The sequence below is a fragment of the Ambystoma mexicanum genome, chromosome 1q, assembly GCF_040938575.1.
Source record: "Ambystoma mexicanum isolate Mex_15411 chromosome 1q, UKY_AmexF1_1, whole genome shotgun sequence".
Lineage (NCBI taxonomy): Eukaryota > Metazoa > Chordata > Amphibia > Caudata > Ambystomatidae > Ambystoma > Ambystoma mexicanum.
The window spans coordinates 218,507,083-218,523,415 of record NC_090922.1 but is presented as its reverse complement, the minus strand read 5'-3'; the positions used below and the strand labels follow the sequence as shown (position 1 = coordinate 218,523,415).

Here is a 16,333-nt window from a genome sequence, read left to right as displayed (position 1 = left end):
ACAGTATAAACAAAGATTATTATCTCTCCTCCTAGTCTTTTCCTCCACTGTTAACGGGCCTCTGATTCTTGGAGATGAATTATTCCCTTTGGGTTTACTCTCTATTTTAGGTCTATCTACTCTAAGTATAGACTTTACATCACTCTGACCATGACGTCTCTCTGCCTTCCTTTCACTCAAACGGAAGTCCAATTGAATAACCAAATCAATCAGACCTTCACAAGTAGGAGGGCGTTCAACTACTCCAGACAAAGCATCCTTTAACTCATCTCTAAGGCCCCGATAAAACAACGAGGCCTGTTTAACCTCGGGCCACTTGCTTTCTAACACAAGGGACTTAAATTGTGTTATATAAGCAATCAAGTCTCTATTACCTTGTTTTAATTCTAAAAGTTCACCATCTACTTCCAGAGATAACTGTCTTCTATCAAATATTTTTCGGAATATCTCTAAAAAACTGGTATAATTTTCTAAAACCGCACTCTTTTGACTCACCAACAACCCAGCCCAAGCAGATGCCTCCCCAGAAAGATATGACAACATAAATGTTATCTTAGAAGCATCCGATGGAAATAATTCTGGTCTACTCATAAAATGTAATTCACATTGTGTTAAGAACACCCTAAATCTCTTGGAATCCCCATGATAACGTTCTGGGGGCGCCAAAGGAACTGGCATAATTATACTCCTTACCCCTTCTGCCACTGAAGGCGCCCGTTGTATGTGTGGTAACTGATCTTCTCTTTCTAACTCAGGTGGAGAACCTGCGCCCCCTGAAACCTCATCCTCTCTCCTTTCTCCCCTCTGTTGCATTTGTGTAACTTTAACACTTAAGTCATCTACCTTTTGACTAAGTAAGGCATTTTCTTCCCGAGAAATTTTCAACTCCTCCCGTAACTCCCTAATCAAAGATCCTAACATCTCCATGGATTCGTCGGGGTTCATGACAGCTCGGGCGGACTAAATTATTGGCCTTTCATTCTGTCAGGCTGAGAGGTCCTGTATCCGCGGAAGCTGCTGAACCCCCGACAATCCCCCTGAGATGTATTTCCCAGAACTAGTTTTCAATACAGCTCTGTAAACTACACCCCAAAGGGAAAGGGGGAATGGGACAACAAAACAACACCAGGCAGACTGCGTCAAGGCTAATCAGTGCTGAACCTGCAGAGGATAAAGAATAACATATACACTTCCTTAATTCACTTACTTAACCTTATGAATGGGAAGACATTGATCCTTAACTAATAATTGAGAATCCTACCTGGTTCTTCTCTTGAAATTTCTTAGAGAAGCGGATAAGAAGCTGAAAATCTCTCTTACTTGCGATACTTGAAATTCCCAGCAACTTCTTACATTAGGCAAAACTGGAAGTCTTAGTTCTTTGTTTGTCTTTTTTCCAAAATGCACTGGTAGTTCAATTAGATTGTCTTTAAAATGTTCTTTCTTGTCATTTCAAAACTTTTCAAACTATTTATAATTATCTTGAGTCTTTGAATCCTTGAAGAAAGAGGAAACACGTGCTAACTGCACACGCAGGTTATTTCCATTAAAATTATCGATGAACTTCACATAGAAATCTTCCTGGTTGAAGAACACGCGCAAACGGATGAAGACGCGCGATCAAAATAATCCACACGCGCAAAAAATCCACACGCGCAATAATTCACACGCGCAATAGTCCACACGCGCAATAATTCACACGCGCAATAGTCCACACGCGCAATAAATCCACACGCGCAATAATTCACACGTGCAATAGTCCACACGCGCAATAATTCACACGCGCAATAGTCCACACGCGCAATAATGTTCTCCTGCGAGACACGCAAAATAAGAACACCCGCGCTATTGAGTTCAAACGCAACGAAGTGATTCTCACGCGCAAAATCACTCGCGATGGAAAAAACACACACGCACTCACATGGCACGCGACGAACAGATTCTCGCGCTTTGTACACCCGCGCTAAAAATCACACGCGCTTTGTATTTCACACGCGCTTTGTATTTCACACGCGCTTTGTATTTCACACGCGTTTTGTAGTTCTCACGCGCTTTGTACACCCGCGCTAAAAATCACACGCGCTTTGTATTTCACACGCGCTTTGTATTTCACACGCGCTTTGTATTTCACACGCGCTTTGTAGTTCTCACGCAGCGTATAGCTTTTCGCGCAAAGGATCACCCGCGCAATAAAACACACGCGCGTTTAAAATGGCACGAGACCAACCTCTACTCGCGCTCGGAATACACACGCTAGAAAGCACGCGCTCACTTGAATACGCACGCGACAGTCAAAATCTCGCGCTAAGGAACACCGCACTGGAAACACAAGCGCACTCCGATAGTTCAATAGTTTTAGTAGAAACACTACTTTTAACGAATTTTCAAGGAGAATGTTATTAAGATGAACAGATTTACAGTAGAAATAAAGTCACTTATCTCCTGAGCGAATTCACAAAGATTTCCTGCTTTTCCTATCTTCAAAACGAATTCCTGCCAGCTGAAGACTTCTCCTGAACCCCCAAGAAAGTAGCCGCTCAACTGCTGAGATCTGAAGGATAAAATCCACCAGGCCTAATACTAAAGCAGGAGCAGCCACTGAACACGTCCTCTCAGATGGGGTTTTGATGATGAAAGGCACAGAGTGACAGTTTAGAATGTTCATTGTTGTTCAGCATTGTCTTCTAGCCAATCAGAGCTGTCACTGTGAGGCTCCATCTTGCCTTGGGTCAGAACCAGGATTCTGAATCAACAAGTTAAGGCCTAACCAACTATAATGGAAAACTTCCCACCCACACAAAGCTAATCTGAAAAGGATAATAATAAAAAGGAAACTTGAATAAGAGAAGGAAACCTGACACCCCCTCAGCCGGAATCTGATCCCCTTTACAACGTCAGCCTCCCTCAATCGGGCTTACACCTCCAACTCACTGTTGACATCCCTTGGTCGGGTTCACGTTTGTCATCACAATGCAGTTCACTTAGCATTATCATCTTCACGTTTGTCATCACAATGCAGTTCACTTAGCATTATCATCTTGTAATATTCAGGAATCGTAATGTCTTTTTAAACAATTCTCTGGGTTACCTTCTCCACTTTACTTAGATCCCCCTTGTATGGCCTCAGACCTTCCTTCTCCTGCCTCCAAAAGCATTTGCCAATTCACTCAGAGACTTCTGAAGGGCGGTCACTCTGTGATTTTTTGGCAAGTGCAGGTTTCACGCTATCACAATTTTCTTGGTGTTCCCCTCAGTAACACAGTTCATTTAATTCTCACAATGTGTCAAAGACTTTCGACTGTACAGGGGGTTTGGTTTGACCCTAGTATCACCACTTGGACTCCTCACGCTGGCCTTCCCTAGGGCCTCTTGGTTTTTGTGTTTTTTCTCACTTAGCACATCCTCCTTGTTCAGGAGCAGGGTATTCATTAGAGTCTTTCGAATGAGCGCCCATGCAGCGTCGGACCACTCTAACCTTAATACCTTGGTTGTTCACTAAAGACCTTTGTCTATTATCTTCTTTTCTTTTACGCAAATCTTGCAACTGCAACTGTGAGCTTAACACAGTCCGGGGCACTATCAATTTCCTCCGACTCACCGGCTGTGCTGAACTCAAATTTTCTTCCACTGGAGTCAAGGACGGTACCACGGCGGCAAGCTCTTTTCCCCACCCTGGCTATCAGTACGTGAGGGCCCCGTGTATCGTTGACATCTATCACACCAATCGCCATCTGCAATTCCTGGTTTTACTGTTCTTTTATCGAAGGCTTTGCAGCTCTGAGTTGAAAAGGGCATGGACAACTCCCTCTTTATCGTCCTTTCGGTTTCCACCGCCTTTCTCCTTCTTTTGAATACTGTCCCGGAATAGTGGCTTTCTCGTGCATTCGGTCTTGCTCAAAGTGTGCTCTCGTGCTCCGCCTTTTACCCCTGTGGGGCAGGGAAAGGGCGAGCAGGTGTGTGTAGTTATTGGCAATTGCCTGACTCTGCCTGACCTTTGTGTTGGGACATGCCAGGTAAACGGCTCTGGTGTTAGTCCGTTGTTTTATGCAGTGTGAGAAAGTGTTTGTGTATGAAAGGGGGTGATAGAGCTTTTAAATATCCTACGGGGTAGGGTGGGGATATGGTGTCATAAGGAAGGGGGGTACCACAACTTACCCATCGGCATCCCATTTCCACTACCCGAAGATCCCCCATCCAAGTGATCCTCCCACACTGTTCCACCCCCTGCAACTGGATCCAATAGTGATGGCCGTGTCCTGGCCACCTGGATGACAGATCTCGGAGGACTAGCAAGTGAGACACCTTCAGGTTTCTCACACAGGACATTGGCAATGCAGGAATTCTGCCCAAGTCCCTTTGTGAGTGCATCTTCCATTACACTTGCTCGCAGAATCTCATAGAGGCAGACACAGAAGCCTCACACTGAAATTCAAGTGAGACACAGAGGACAGCGTTCTCAGAAAAGTTGGCTGCCTCCTAGCCAAAATAATTGCTAGATTCCTAGCTGAGCCGCTACTGTAAACAGCCTTACTACTCCCGTGGGAACTGGAACCCATACTTTGATGTTTTACACACTCTAACTGGGCCTACTACCTTAACCCTCAAGGGTCTTAAACTGGACCTTTAGCCATAAACATAATCCGGGAAATGTAACCGATATACTTCCTCTTTTTAAGGGGAAATGTCATGTGCTGACAGCAGGATCTATCACTACCATCAGACACTCTGGACTTAATCCTTTTAGTAAACAGAATCCTGGCAATGAAACCGGAGTCGGCACAGGATCTTCATGATTGGCACAAATCAAAGGTGGTTCTGGCTGAGGATGGTTTGAGTCAGACTGGGAGTTAAACCAGGGAACCCCCAGTCCAGATTGGTGCCCCGTACCCTTTGTGTGTAATTGCATGAAGGGTATGGTGCACCTTCAAAGGGTTTTGGTGTACGTCATCAATGCTCCTGGGAGAGTTCTGCTGCTTCTCTGACTAATGCCTGAAACTCATGTAGAGGTAAATATACCCCAGAACATCCCACCTTTCTACTTTTAGGGGTCTTGCTCCAGTCTAGCAGAGTGACCTGGATAATTCATACAAGTGCATGTGGGTAAGATAAGGTCAGAGCCCAGAGCCAATACCTCCACACTCGCTTAATTGCCTGCACATACCAAACCACCAATGTGAGTCTCACGGGAGACTTACTTCCCAAAAGGCCTTCCAGTCTTGCTCGTAAGGTAGTTTTACTTAAGACCTGTGATTAGAATCTTTCGGTATGTTTGCTGACTTAAAGGTGCCAGCAATTCCCTCAAACTCACTGTGTGTGGCGGTGTGGCATAGCAGCCCAGGCCTAACTCTCAGGAGGTGGAGTGGGGTAGATAACCGGTACAGTACACACTTTTCGTTAATACCAAATGAAGGAATGTCCACAAAATAAACTGTGATAAAAATATAATCTTTATAAAAGTCTACAGATTACACACCACGTTAACAAGTAAGTAAACTTTATAAAAACAAATTTGCAGTACTGAACATGTAAGTAAAACAGTTTCAAAAGGATTCTTGAGAATTCAGAAGAGATTTTCCCTAATAAATGGAAAATACAACAGCAAATAAGTAAAACACTTGTGCTATCTAGGCTAGAAAGTTTTATAAGAGACCAGGGAAAATGAGGCATGCGAATTTAGGTAGTCTTTGGTGGGAAAGAGATATCTTCTTTGAAAGTGTCCGAAGGAGCAGTTTCTGAAGTGCCAAAGAAGTGAGGTCCACAGAAGGGATAATCTGACAAATAGCCCAGAAATCAGATAGAGAAATCGGCTCAGAAATGGCAAAACAACCAGGTGAGTACAAGGCTTTGTTTAGGGCGAGATTCAGGATCTGGATCACCAATGATCCAGACAATCCACAACAACAACAATCTGCTTTCCCCGGAGGGTGGCCAACCAGCCAGGAGCAGAAGCAACAGCATAGAAGGTGCCTGGAAGACGGAGGAATCCAACTAAGAAAATCTGTAGGGATCGAAGGGCCAGACAGGGCAGCAAGCCAGAAGAAAATGGTTTCAAAATGGGATCAACAGTGGGGGCGAAACAAGACAGCACACAACAGGAGGGAAAGTAGTGGAGTCAATGCAAGAAGTCCAGGAAGATTTATGGGGAAGATATGTCAAAATGGCTCAGAAACCTTCTGTGCATTGGACATCCAGTCCAGCCAATGGGGAGGGTCATGAGGAGGATGAGGAATACCCCAGGACAGACCACTAGCAGCTAAGAGATGAAACCGGAGCAAGAGGCAAAGGACAGATGGCTCAGCCAGTACTGCCAAACCTGGTCCTAAAATTCAGAAACCCAGCTTCCGACAAAAGAATCAGTAAACTGGAGAAATGGAACGAGTTTTCCGCTAGATAAAGATATTCACTAATTAGCTGGCCTAAACCAGCCCTTCAATTGCACACCAGATAGCACACCAAGGTTTTGGTGGCCAGCCAATCAGGCAGGTCCTGCAAACTACCAAATACTTGGGTCCACCTACACAGTCTGTGTATTGGGGCTGTGTTGGGCAATCCAAATCACAACAGGGTGCAGGGCTGGGCTCAGAGTGAGCCCATGTGTGCACAATGGCCATTTTAGGCTTGCCCCATGAATCCCACAAAGAAAGTGATGGCCCAAAAGAAAATGTCCAACAATAGTACTCCAATGGCTACCATAATAGTGTATTGGGCGTCTAATATGGTAAAGCTGACTACACCCTTGCTGAACTCAAATATAAATTACAGCTACCACCAGCCTATTCCATAACACCATTGAGTGATACAATCACATTATGGGTAAAATGGGTTCTTTAAAAAGCACCCATTTTCTACGATCCATATGGGCTACCATAGGACAGTACATCATAAAGGGTTGCAGTAGCAGGGGCACTTCAGTTGAGGTCCATGTGACCACAATAATAAGGACAAAGATAAAAAAAAAATGCACAACATTTACGGGGCTAATTGAATGAATTGGGCACTAGAACCCCCAAAATCGAATCCTACCTTAACAGCACTCAATACAGAGCACCTAGAAACAGACTCCCAGGCAGAGCTTATGGTACTTTTGGTCTGATCACATCAACAAAATAGCAGAGCTACCTTGCATTTTCAGTGTTACTAATCTAACCCGCCCCCCCACCCCCTCTCTCTTTCAGATCTGCCAGAACACCTGGCCACCGTGCAAATGGCAGTGGTGAACGGTATACATTCCAGTGACATGACATAGCAAATGCTCCTCCTTTTCCAATATGTGCTGATAATTTACAGGGACTATGAAGTGATAACAGTTTCACTGTTGTTAAGGTTTTACTTGCTTGAACGTAAGCCAAAGTCATTTGTATGAAGATTCTGGAACCGGTCCAAAAAAAGTGAAACCTGACATTCCAAGGCATAACATCTATGTTTTGTTTGCTAATCGTTCCTAACTCGGTCTGGCTCAGAACAGTTGCTTTTATTGCAATGATTCCTGATTAATCGATTTACTAAAATCCAGAACATGCAAAATGATCATTTGGCTCAGAGTTCATCTTAAACAAATTACCCATTCCTGTTAATTGGCAGCTGATCGCTTAAAGGCAGTAGCAAAAAGGTCAGAAATATGTATTTGGTAACCACGTTTAGGAAGTAACTAGACAACTGATCACTAAATAAAACAAGCATTTGTCATACTGTCAGTAGGTGTGCCACATAACAACACATACTTTCGAGTGCATGTGGCCTCCAGCAGGGAAGGTAATTAAAAGCTCACCTGTTTAAAGTGGAACTAGTTTAGTGTAAACATGAGCCAGTATTGCACAGGTGCACATGGTCATGCTGTTTAGTACTTCGATGAGCATAAAGGGTTTCTATCATGTCACAAGAGTTAGCATATCATATAGTATAGCATATTTAAGCAGTTATAAGCTGCATCAGATATTTCGGTGGGTAGACGGAGGTATACAGAACGCATTTGTTTAATCTGATGGAACTCTAATAATAGTTTTTTTTTTCTCTTTGAAATGTACACCTTTTATCTCTGTGTCTTATCTCTTTCATTTTGTTTTGTCTACATTCAATCCATTAGCCCTTTTCCCCACCACGTCTGTTTAACCCTTCTGCTCCTTCCTGTGACACTTTAATAAGAATGTTTCCTTCTTTCCAACACTAGATTTCAAAGCTACAGATGGGTGGAAGATCGTGAACCACAGGAACCCAGAACTATCTCCCTCCAGAAGCCAATCAGTATCTGGCAAACCCAAATGTTTCTCTCCAACATCATATCCCATTCTCCGGAGCTCATCAGCAAGCCCTGGCCGAATTCCTCCACAGATCAGAGTGCATATTAAGAACACTGCAAGGCAAACGTCCACGCAATCAAAGAGAAACTGTTCTCCTTCAGTTGATCAAGTCAAAACCATGGTAAAGAAAGAACTTTCCCAAAAGAATACAAGGCCAGCACAAGCACCAACTAAAGGGATCAACAAATATCTTCAAAAGCCTTGTTTGAAGAAGACAAATGCAACCCAGTCAAGAAAACCCTCCGTTCTTACACCCCCAAACATAACCCACCACCAGCAATCCACCCCACAGGTTTCCAGATTACGGACATCAACCCTCTCATACTCAAGCATAGTCTCAGGAAGCATTCAAGGAGCACCTACCGATAAACCTTCTTCAAAGGATTCTGCAATGCCTCCTTCCACCGACATCCAATGCACCAACATGCCCCTCCATACCAGCAGCACAAACCTTACGGGAACCCAGTTTAGCCTACCAATTTCTGATGTTCCCCAACGTTCGTCGATATCGCAAAATGTTCCTAGAAGTGGCAACCAGGCATCTGGTGATCACCCGTTGACATCGCCGGGGATGCCAAAGAGTGAGGATGTGCTGAGGAAGAACATTTTGTGTGTGCTGGAAGGACAACCAAATGGGATGTCCCTTTTTCAGTTCCAGATCACTTATCGGACCATGTTCAATCACATGCTTCCCCTAAATGGCTTCACCTCTCCCAAGCAGCTGCTGGATGCAATGAAGGATGTGGTGAAAGTGGTAGATGCCGGCATTCAGCACTGGGTATACCCAATCTTATCAGCAGCACGTTCTACCCAAGTGGTGCATGAAGAGTCTGGTATGTATCTTTGCAGCCTAAATAGAACTATTATTTGCAAATCAACTGAAAAGTTTTAAGTTACATATTTTAGGTGAACTTATGCTAGTGTTTCCGAGTGAATACAGATTGAGGTCTACTGTAATGTGCAGTAGGAAATGAAGATTCCCATGATCTCTGATGCTTTGCACTAGCGCCTTCTCATGCAGAGAAAGTGCCTATTTACCCATCATCCTCTACACATCCAACAGACCTTGCTACACTTTAATGTGCAGGTCAAAATGCAAATACCCTGTGATTGTTTATAGTCCACACAAACCCCTTAATGGCATCCAGTAGAAAAAATGATACCCCACAGCACCCTGCAACTTTTTACTAAAAAGGTAACATCCCTCATGATCCGGCTGCACAATATACCCCATACCTTTTGCGTCCTGAGGAAAATAAAAGTTGCCTACAACCCTCTCTAGGCCATATGGCTACCCAAATCACTTTAACGCCTGGTAGAAAAGGAGCACATTACAGATTATTGTTTATGCGGTACGATGTTGTTACATCGCCAGTATATTTTTCGATGAGTTAATTTGCCAAAAATCTTTCAACGAAAAAGAAACATCAAAAAAATAGGGGGACGTGGGGTAAGATCCTCCAAAATATATTAAGAAATATCTTTCAAATCGTTTTTTCGTTAACAAGTGTTTAGAAAAAAACGAATCGGGGGGAAAAAAATGAGGATGAAGGAACATAGACCCATTTATGCACTGTCCAAACCCTATAAAACTCACAGATTCATCCTCAAATTACAGCACAAGAATAAGATGAAATTAAGTGAAAAGAAAGAAATTGTGAAAACATAGTGAAACAAAAAACTCATGTTCAATGTGGGCCCATTTGTGCACAGAGCACTGACAGGCGGGTAGACCAGAAGCTGTATTTGGTTGTTGCAATGGTCTGATTCAGGGGCAGGCAACATGTGTTTCTCTGGGTGTTTTGTTCTACAACTTCGATCAGCCCTAGCCAGTATATTCAATTTTGGGGGTACATGGAAGTTAAAAACTAGGCCAACATATGTCTCTCCAGATGTTGAGGCCTAAAACTCCATCGCCCCAGTCTGTAGTCAATGGTAAGGCAAACAAAATTGAAGAACCACCGTAGCTAATTTTCCATTCTGCAGGTGTGGTTCTGCTTTACTGAAATCCATGCAATATGCCGAAGTTGCAAGTCTTCTGCTCACTTTGTGGATGCTATTTGTCTCATTTTGAACTAGGTTGTGCAGAAAAAAACGTTCTTGGATAATAAGCAGCATTTTATTATCTCAGAAAACAGTTCAATTAAATTTAAGAATATCAATATTTTAAAATACACACAAGTTATTTGAGAAGAATTAAATATCTGACTGTGTTTAAAGATAATAAAAGTTAAGAGTTAAAAAATGTTCAAGTTTTAAATAAAAATGTTTATTTATTGTCACTTCCTGGAGAACATAAAGCATATCCGTCACAAGGAAGTGAATGGTTGCCGAGAAGGGGTTCCTCATCTTCAACCAGGCAAATTTGACAGAGTAAATAATGGGTCACTTTTCTAAATTTAGGTAAAACATCCTAATTTCACACAGCTCTATCATTATGTCTATATCTGTCATAGCCGGTCAAGTGGCACAGTGAGTAGCGCGCTCGCTTTGACATCGCGCAGAGCTTGCCAACTCAGGTCCGAATCCCAGCAAGGCCAAACTCAGCCTTTCATCCTTCCGAGGTCGGTAAATGAGCACCACACACCGTGGGTAATAATAAGCAGCGCTCAGATACCTGAGGGTTCATAGCGCTATATAAATGCGAAATTATTATTGTCATGTATAATGTAACTTAACAACATTGTGTAGATACTCTGAGCAAATCGAACGTGTGTATATAAAATAAATATGACAGGTGGCTATAGATGTATCAGGCCTCCTATTGGTCTCTGCTTACTCCTAGTTTCGTCATCAGTAGAAACAGTGGCTGGCTAGGTAAAAGGGCATAACTTCACTTCTCTTGGATCATTTGTTTTGCCCCTTATAAAGCAACAAAAATAAAGACGAGATGAGTAGACTATGGCATTAACAAAGATGAGGGTTCTCGATTTAACTAATAACCAAAGTGTGAACAAGGAGGGCTGAAAGACCTCCATCACCATCCAAACGTGGCCTCAAAGTCTTAAAGGTGCCGGCACTGCACCAGGTCTGGGATGGTGAAGGATCTTCCAGAATCACCACAATTGCTCCCGTACATGTGGTGAAACCTCAGCTTGGGGAGACGTAGCTGGTAGACCCTGGTCTCTGGGGACTCGGCGGATGTAGGAGTGCAACATGGAACGCATTTTCCTGCATTTGTCTCACATCCATCGAGCCACAATAAGTTACATGTGGAGGAAACGAGTCGGGGTCAGCAGGCTTATTTATGGGCATGTAAGATAAGCAGTGTCTTCTTTTAAGAGCCCACATGATCTAGTAAGAGGCCTCTATCAAGGACGCATTCTCTTCGTTAGTTGGATATTATGTTAGCATATTAAATGTAATTCTATAGCATTTTATAATGCAGTGTTAATCTAGGTGAGTCCAAATTTCCTACACTGAAAACAGATTTGACAGAAAAGCCCAGGTTGGGTTCATTTATGTTCTTGTGGCTCTCCTGTGCTCCCAGTCACATGTCTCAGAGAGCTGTTCTCAGCCACAGAAACAGATGATTGACAGCCATCAGGCAGCAGTCTATGCGCAGATGCTAAGCACCACCCAAGGCACAAAGCCTTGCTTCCATCAAATACTTATGTTAATTGTGGTACACCTGTTGGTGAGTTTTTCTTTGTGGGTTTTCCTTTTCTTCCAGTGGTCGGAATTGGTCATCATGAACTTTTAAGGAAGTCATTGGGGGAAAAACAACATGTCGTGTGCAGTAGAGACAATAGAGTGTGAGCTGCTTTGGGTATGTGGATCCACGTAAGAAAAAAAGGCTGACATAATTCCTCTATGATAAATGGAGGCCAGTGCAGTTAACTATTAGGGCAATGCCAATCAGATTAAATAATAAATGTATAAATAGGCTAATTACCTGCCTGTAACCTCACCTTTAGTTTTTAACCCTCATTGAGGTCTGAAACGCATTTTTCTTCAGCCTGCATCTTCCTGCAAGACTCTCGCCTACTTTTCATATGTGGCTATATGCCAGAGAAACAGCCATGGCCTGATAAAAGGTCTGGACTGAAGCCCTTTTAAAGTACATGCAGCTCTTAACCAAGCACTTCTAAAATGGTTCAGGGCCTCAACAGTCTGTACCATCTCCCAACAAGAGACATAGTTAAAAAAAAACTGGAGTTCATTTTAAACTTTGCATTTATTTGTGTGATGTAATTATGCTGAGTTGAGGGTACATTACTACAACCATGCTGGGCAAACTTTGTTATCCAGAAATTACTATATTTGTTTCTTTATAAATAGTAAAGGTCAACTATTTTTTAATAAAACTTAATTAAGTGGTATTTAATTCAACCATTAATACCTGGAGCCCACTTCAAATCCCTCCTACTATAGGAAAATGTTGTTGCAACTGTCTCCATTTCAGTGCAGTCGATGGGTCCAGCTCTACAGATAAGGGGCGTATCGGCCACTTTTACTCACGAAAAATAGGCAAATAGTGGCAAAAAATAAAAATAGGGAGTAAAAATACTCCCAACAAAAAATAGGAAACCTAGGACCTTGTGCCCCAGCTTTCGTCCGCACAGGTCCATGGATATATTTGAACAGTAGAGCACGTTGTACCACAGGAAGGAACAATTAGTGCCTGCTCAGAAGAAGTAAACATGTATCTTTTAATGTGTCTGAATAACTCTTGTGCAAAGGAATAATTAAATCAAAAACATTTCGGTTGTCCAGTTGAAACCTGTATTTTTATTCGCTTATGACCAAATACTCCCATTGGAAATTGGACTTTTACTCCCTAAAAAATCATTTTACTCCCAACTCTAAAACAATAGGCAGTAAAATACTCCCACTTCAAAATCTTATCTGGAGCACTGGACGGGTCATTGTGAATGGTTAGCAAATGAGTAGATAAGATCTAAAGCGGCTGAACATGAACAGATAGATTTGTATTTATCATATACACTAAGACTCTTGCAGTTTAATAAGAAATTGAGAAAGCAACTTCTAACAAATTTAACTAACACCACTGACTAATGCTGTTCTTTCACAATTGTGCTAATCAGTTCATTTTATTCTTATAAAACTAGGATTCCAAAAACAACCAGGGAATGAGGAATCCAGACCAACTAGCCCTCTAACTAAACAAAGTTCATATCTCATGGCAAGGAACTCTGTAACAGAAGACCTACATCAACAAGCTCCCTCACAGGCCCTTCGGCATAAGGAGTCAGGGGGCTGCAACGCTCACGTCTTTCCACGGACCCACCAGGACACAAGCAGGCAAATGGTGTTTCCTACCATCAGTGAGCCTTCGACGCAAATGCCCATTCCTGAATTCTCACCAGCCGACTTCCCCCCACTAAAACCAACTGTGATAACTAATTCCACAGGGCATTTAAGAGATGCAAAAACACCAAACGCAGACACAAATCTCCCGGAAATGCCCATATCCACAAACGTCACTGCCCCGCAAAGGGGAGCAGCGTCGTATTCTAGCATGCTTTCTGGCAATTCACAGGCGGCGCCTCATATCAATCTCACTCCAAAGAATCTTCCGTCAACTTCTCTTGCCTCCATTCAGCAAAGGGGAACATCTGTACGTGCCAGAACTGTCAGCGACCCCCTGGCACAGCTTTCAATACCAACTTCGGACCACTACCACGCTACAGCAGGGACCCAAGGGTATCACAATGACAGCAAGAATGCAGACGTCTGCATAGGACCACCACATGATGGGCCAAAGAGTATTCATGAGCTGAAGAGGAATATTCTCAATGTCTTGGTTCAGCACCCAGATGGGATGTCTACCTTTCAGTTTAAGAAAACATACATGTTCATGTTTCAACATATGCTTCCTCTGAATGGCCACTGTTCTGTGAAACATCTGCTGTTGGCAATGCCAGATGTGGTGAAAACGAGAGGCCTTGGGGCCCAAATGGTTCTTTTCCCCCATTCCTCCGAAGTTCCATGTTCTAACGTGATAGTTGAAGAGAACGGTAAGTATTCAGTAAACAAATGTAACTACTCTTTAATTTATCTAGTTTATTGCTGTTGGCATTTTTACTTTGTTAATTTGGAGTAATGCACCGGATTTATGTTGCTTTTCCTTTTTTTCCTCTTTACTTTGTTACGCTCTTTAAGTTGTATTACTTATAAGGACCCCAAAGGCCGAGGTAACTGCTTAAATGGGAATACATGCAGTTTTGTATACTGGTATATATTCACCCAAGTTGATTCCTTTAAACTTAGAAAAGTAGCTTTCACTATGGATATATTTAAAGCGGACTATCATGAACCATCCCATTTTAAAACATTGAACTAATCACCAATGGCAACTTGTAGAACACCAAAAGACTTGTATAAACATTTTAACTAGCCCCAAAAGTAGCCCCACAGCTGGCTCCTGGAAGCAGCCCTTTTTTTAACTGCTACAGATGAGGTCATGGCTCCTTGTCCAAAGTAGTGATAATAGCTCACTTCGCATAGAGAGGCACAGCTTCATCTCACTGATGAGGCCCAACACACCGAAACAAACTCGTGTCTTGAGTTGCTGTTGGTACTCTTGTTCAAAGGAGACTTGCCAAGCATTTCTGTGCTAGACTGCCTTGTGGGTGGGACCAAACTGATATGCAAATGGATATTTCTCCTTTGTGAAAGGTACAGTGAGCTAAAACGTAGTGGTTGTAGACCCTCCCGTGTGGGCACCTGTCACAGGTTTCCCCCCTTCTCACCTTTCTATGTTGCCTGATATCCTCTTTAGGTGGAGTCTTCTTTCGTATATGGTTCGGGACTTAAATAAGCCCGCTCGGCCGTCCTCGGCTTCCAGATTACGTTCAGCTTCGATGTCCAGGATCACGGGGAACTCCGGGAGTATTCAAGAAGGAGTTGGGGGGTACGCGGAAGCGACGCAGGGATTCCGGGAAGTTAGGAAAGAGGGAAGAAGTCGGGAGAAGGGAATCCAGGGGCCAGGGGATAGCAAGTAGCATTAGAGAAGGTTCCGAGCACACCTCCGATCACAGCTAGTAGCAGCGGGGCCGCGGGAATGGGACTTCTTTATAGAGGACACTGTGTAGAACGTGAAGACTGGCGAGCAGCGTTCTGAGCTTGCCGCCATGTTGGTAGTATTATGGAGTGTAAGGCCCGAAGTGTCAGGGACCAGGAGACCCAGAAGGGGCGAATTCGATGGTTCATGACAGCACCTTCCCATAGAACAGATTTTTTGTCCATGTTCCTTCTCGGTAAAGGGACTCCCAGTCGTTTTCTTGTAACAAGAATAGAATTGACTGATCACAGTAGAATCGCTCCTACAGCTCCAGGAGGCAACCCCAGCTGTTGCAAAATATCTTCAATGGACTAAACTGCGGGAAACCTTTTTCATCACTGACATGCAATGATAACATTCTGAAATTAACTAAGTCAAAAGTAGCATTCTACTTTTCAATTCTACTTTAGCTGTGTGTCTATACTACGTTGGTAATTCTATCATGTTTCCTTTCTTCCATCCCCTTACCTTTTTCTTTAACACTTTCCTTCTATTTTTTTCATTTTGTTCTTTGGTTAATTATTTCCTTCTCTTTGTTACCTTCATTTCTTAGCAATAATCCATCTCGCTTTTCATTCTTACTGTTCATCACTTTCCAACTCATTGGTCCTCATTACGAGTTCGGCGGTAACCATGCCGCTATTTGCGGCATGGCTGCCGCCGAAATCGTGCCGGGGTCCTCGGAATGAGGACTTACCGGGCCATTCCGAGTTCGGAAGGCCCGGTAATTCCTCCCTCCAAGGACCCGGACACGGTCCTTCCCCATTCCCATTCAGCCCCCATAGGGCTGAATGGGAATGGGAGAGGGAGCAAACAACGGGCCATTACGAGATGGCCCGTTGTTTGCTCCCTCTTCCCCTCGCGGGACCCGGTAAGCACGCCTGGTTTTCCCAGGCGTGCTTACCGTGTCCCGCGAGGGGAACTCGTAATGCGGCGGTACGGAGTGAACGGCGCCGGCATCTTTTACGGCGCCGTTCACTCCGTACCGCCAGGGTCGTAATGAGGCCCA

The 16,333-nt window shown here is 43.5% G+C and overlaps 1 protein-coding gene across 1 annotated transcript in view; it reads left to right on the top strand.

Moving 5' to 3' along the window:
- The window catches only part of LOC138526778 (uncharacterized), a 281,718-nt gene that overhangs the window by 240,352 nt on the left and 25,033 nt on the right, over positions 1–16,333 (top strand). Inside the window, exons 9-10 of the mRNA XM_069637467.1 lie at positions 8,168–9,130; positions 13,370–14,278. Of these exons, the coding sequence (XP_069493568.1) occupies positions 8,168–9,130; positions 13,370–14,278 (1,872 nt within the window). The remainder of the gene's footprint in view (positions 1–8,167; positions 9,131–13,369; positions 14,279–16,333) is intronic.